The sequence below is a fragment of the Priapulus caudatus genome, unplaced genomic scaffold (assembly GCF_000485595.1).
Source record: "Priapulus caudatus unplaced genomic scaffold, Priapulus_caudatus-5.0.1 Scaffold281, whole genome shotgun sequence".
In the NCBI taxonomy this organism is placed as follows: Eukaryota; Metazoa; Priapulida; class Priapulimorpha; order Priapulimorphida; family Priapulidae; genus Priapulus; species Priapulus caudatus.
The window spans coordinates 183,953-186,169 of record NW_014577342.1 but is presented as its reverse complement, the minus strand read 5'-3'; the positions used below and the strand labels follow the sequence as shown (position 1 = coordinate 186,169).

The window sequence follows — 2,217 nt, the reverse complement described above, 5'->3', positions numbered from 1 at the left end:
AAGCACGGGGGAAGCACGGTGGAAGCACGGGGGAAGCACGGTGGAAGCACGGGGGAAGCACGGTGGAAGCACGGGGGAAGCATGGTGGAAGCACGGGGGAAGCACGGTGGAAGCACGAGGGGAGCACGGGGGAAGCACGGGGGAAGCACGGGGGAAGCACGGTGGAAGCACGAGGGGAGCACGGGGGAAGCACGGGGGAAGCACGGGGGAAGCACGGTGGAAGCACGGGGGAAGCACGGGGGAAGCACGGGGGAAGCACGGGGAAAGCACAGGGGAAGCACGGTGGAAGCACGGTGGAAGCACGGGGGAAGCACGGTGAACGCACGGGGGAATCACGGGGGAAGCACGGGGGAAGCACGGTGGAAGCACGGGGGAAGCACGGGGGAAGAGCAAGGAAAAGCTGAGGATTTGCGGTATGGCACTTTTAATGGCGTAATTCAGCGCATCGTGCCGGTAGTGACTGCGCATCGTGCCGGTAGTGACTGCGCATCGTGCCGGTAGTGCCTGCGCATCGTGCCGGTAGTGCCTGCGCATCGTGCCGGTAGTAACTGCGCATCGTGCCGGTAGTGACTGCGCATCGTGCCGGTAGCGACTGCGCATCGTGCCGGTAGTGACTGCACATCGTGCCGGTAGTGCCTGCACATCGTGCCGGTAGTGCCTGCACATCGTGCCGGTAGTGACTGCGCATCGTGCCGGTAGTGACTGCGCATCGTGCCGGTAGTGACTGCACATCGTACCGGTAGTGACTGCGCATCGTGCCGGTAGTGACTGCACATCGTGCCGGTAGTGACTGCGCATCGTGCCGGTAGTGACTGCGCATCGTGCCGGTAGTGCCTGCACATCGTGCCGGTAGTGCCTGCGCATCGTGCCGGTAGCGACTGCACATTTCAGTTCGCGTCGCGCGCGCCTTGCCTGTATTCTCACGGCAAATGAATTAGCGTCACATTCGCCACGTAATTAGTGCTGTAAAGGTTTTCTACGGATATATCCATCTAGGGCTTACCATTCGGAAAGCAATTACGTAAAAGCCACGTGCAGCATAGGCGTGAATTCTTTGATGCCGACTGTGTATGACGACACACCGCTAGCTAGTTAGCCTACTTAAGCATCACATAAGACACAAATGGATCGAGTATTGTAATAGAAACACTTTGATCAGTAGATTCCTATGTGAGTGCATGACGATAGGTAGATACAACATAGAGGTAAAATAGCAACCGCATGCTTCGCTGTTACTCGAAAAGGCAGTTTTTTCGGCCTGATAATATCAGGACTGTATAATTATAGATATATTATCATACACTCCTGATATTAGTATTCTTCGCGAAATGATTTTCCTGATGTGAGAGTAATCCATTGAAATGATTTCCAAAAGCTTCCTCGCTGCAGGGATAATTAATTTTTTCTCGACAACAGAATCAAGCACCACGCGTAGATACATGGCAGCAAAAATGTGACAAATATACTTTCGCTGATGCGACTTTGTCGGGCTAGTAACAAGATGGACATGTGTTTGGTTGTATAAAAAAACCCGCAAGCATTGCACACATCTTTGTGCCGATCACACGGCTACGTCATATCTAAGGCCCTGTACTGTTTATTTATATGCCTTTGAAGCTATACGTAGACTTATATTATACAGTTCGCTAAATTTCGGTGGCAAGCAGATGGAGATGTATCGCATTCTCTCAATAGTAAATAAATAGAGACGAATGTTCACTGACATTAACACTCTGATATCACCAATAGGGCTTGCTTGAAGCTCCCGCTTATGGTTTCAAACCCCATTCCAATCCTTGCTAGTTCAGCGGAAGGCCTCGAGGGCACATTTTCTGAGGCGCACACGTGCTAGCTTGCGAAAAGCTGGCTGAAATATTAACTGAAAGCTCCTTTGATCGCTGAGACGTATTTGACTCACCGTAATGAACAGTTAATAGCAAGAAGGCTATCGCATTACATTTTCCAGTACACTAATATTGTCAATTAAAGTGGGGAAGAGTAATAGATTGGCGTAACCTTGGAAAAAACGTAATAAGAAAAGCTTACGGGCTTGGAAATATGTCCCGCCTCCCCCGCGACCTATATATTTTTATTCTTATAGCGTTTCGCCTTTCCCCCCACTCTCTTCCGCTTTCTCCTCGTTTCTCTCTTTCTCTCTCTCTCTCTCTCTCTCTCTCTCTCTTTCTCTCTCTCTCTCTCTCTCTCTCTCTCTCTCTG

General features: G+C 51.0%; 1 protein-coding gene across 1 annotated transcript in view; it reads left to right on the top strand.

Moving 5' to 3' along the window:
* The window catches only part of LOC106808490 (glycine-rich cell wall structural protein 1.8-like), a 2,144-nt gene extending 1,740 nt beyond the window's left edge, over window positions 1–404 (top strand). The window contains exon 2 of the mRNA XM_014811230.1: window positions 4–404. Within this exon, the coding sequence (XP_014666716.1) occupies window positions 4–404 (401 nt within the window). The remainder of the gene's footprint in view (window positions 1–3) is intronic.
* The last annotated feature ends 1,813 nt before the right edge of the window (window positions 405–2,217 follow it).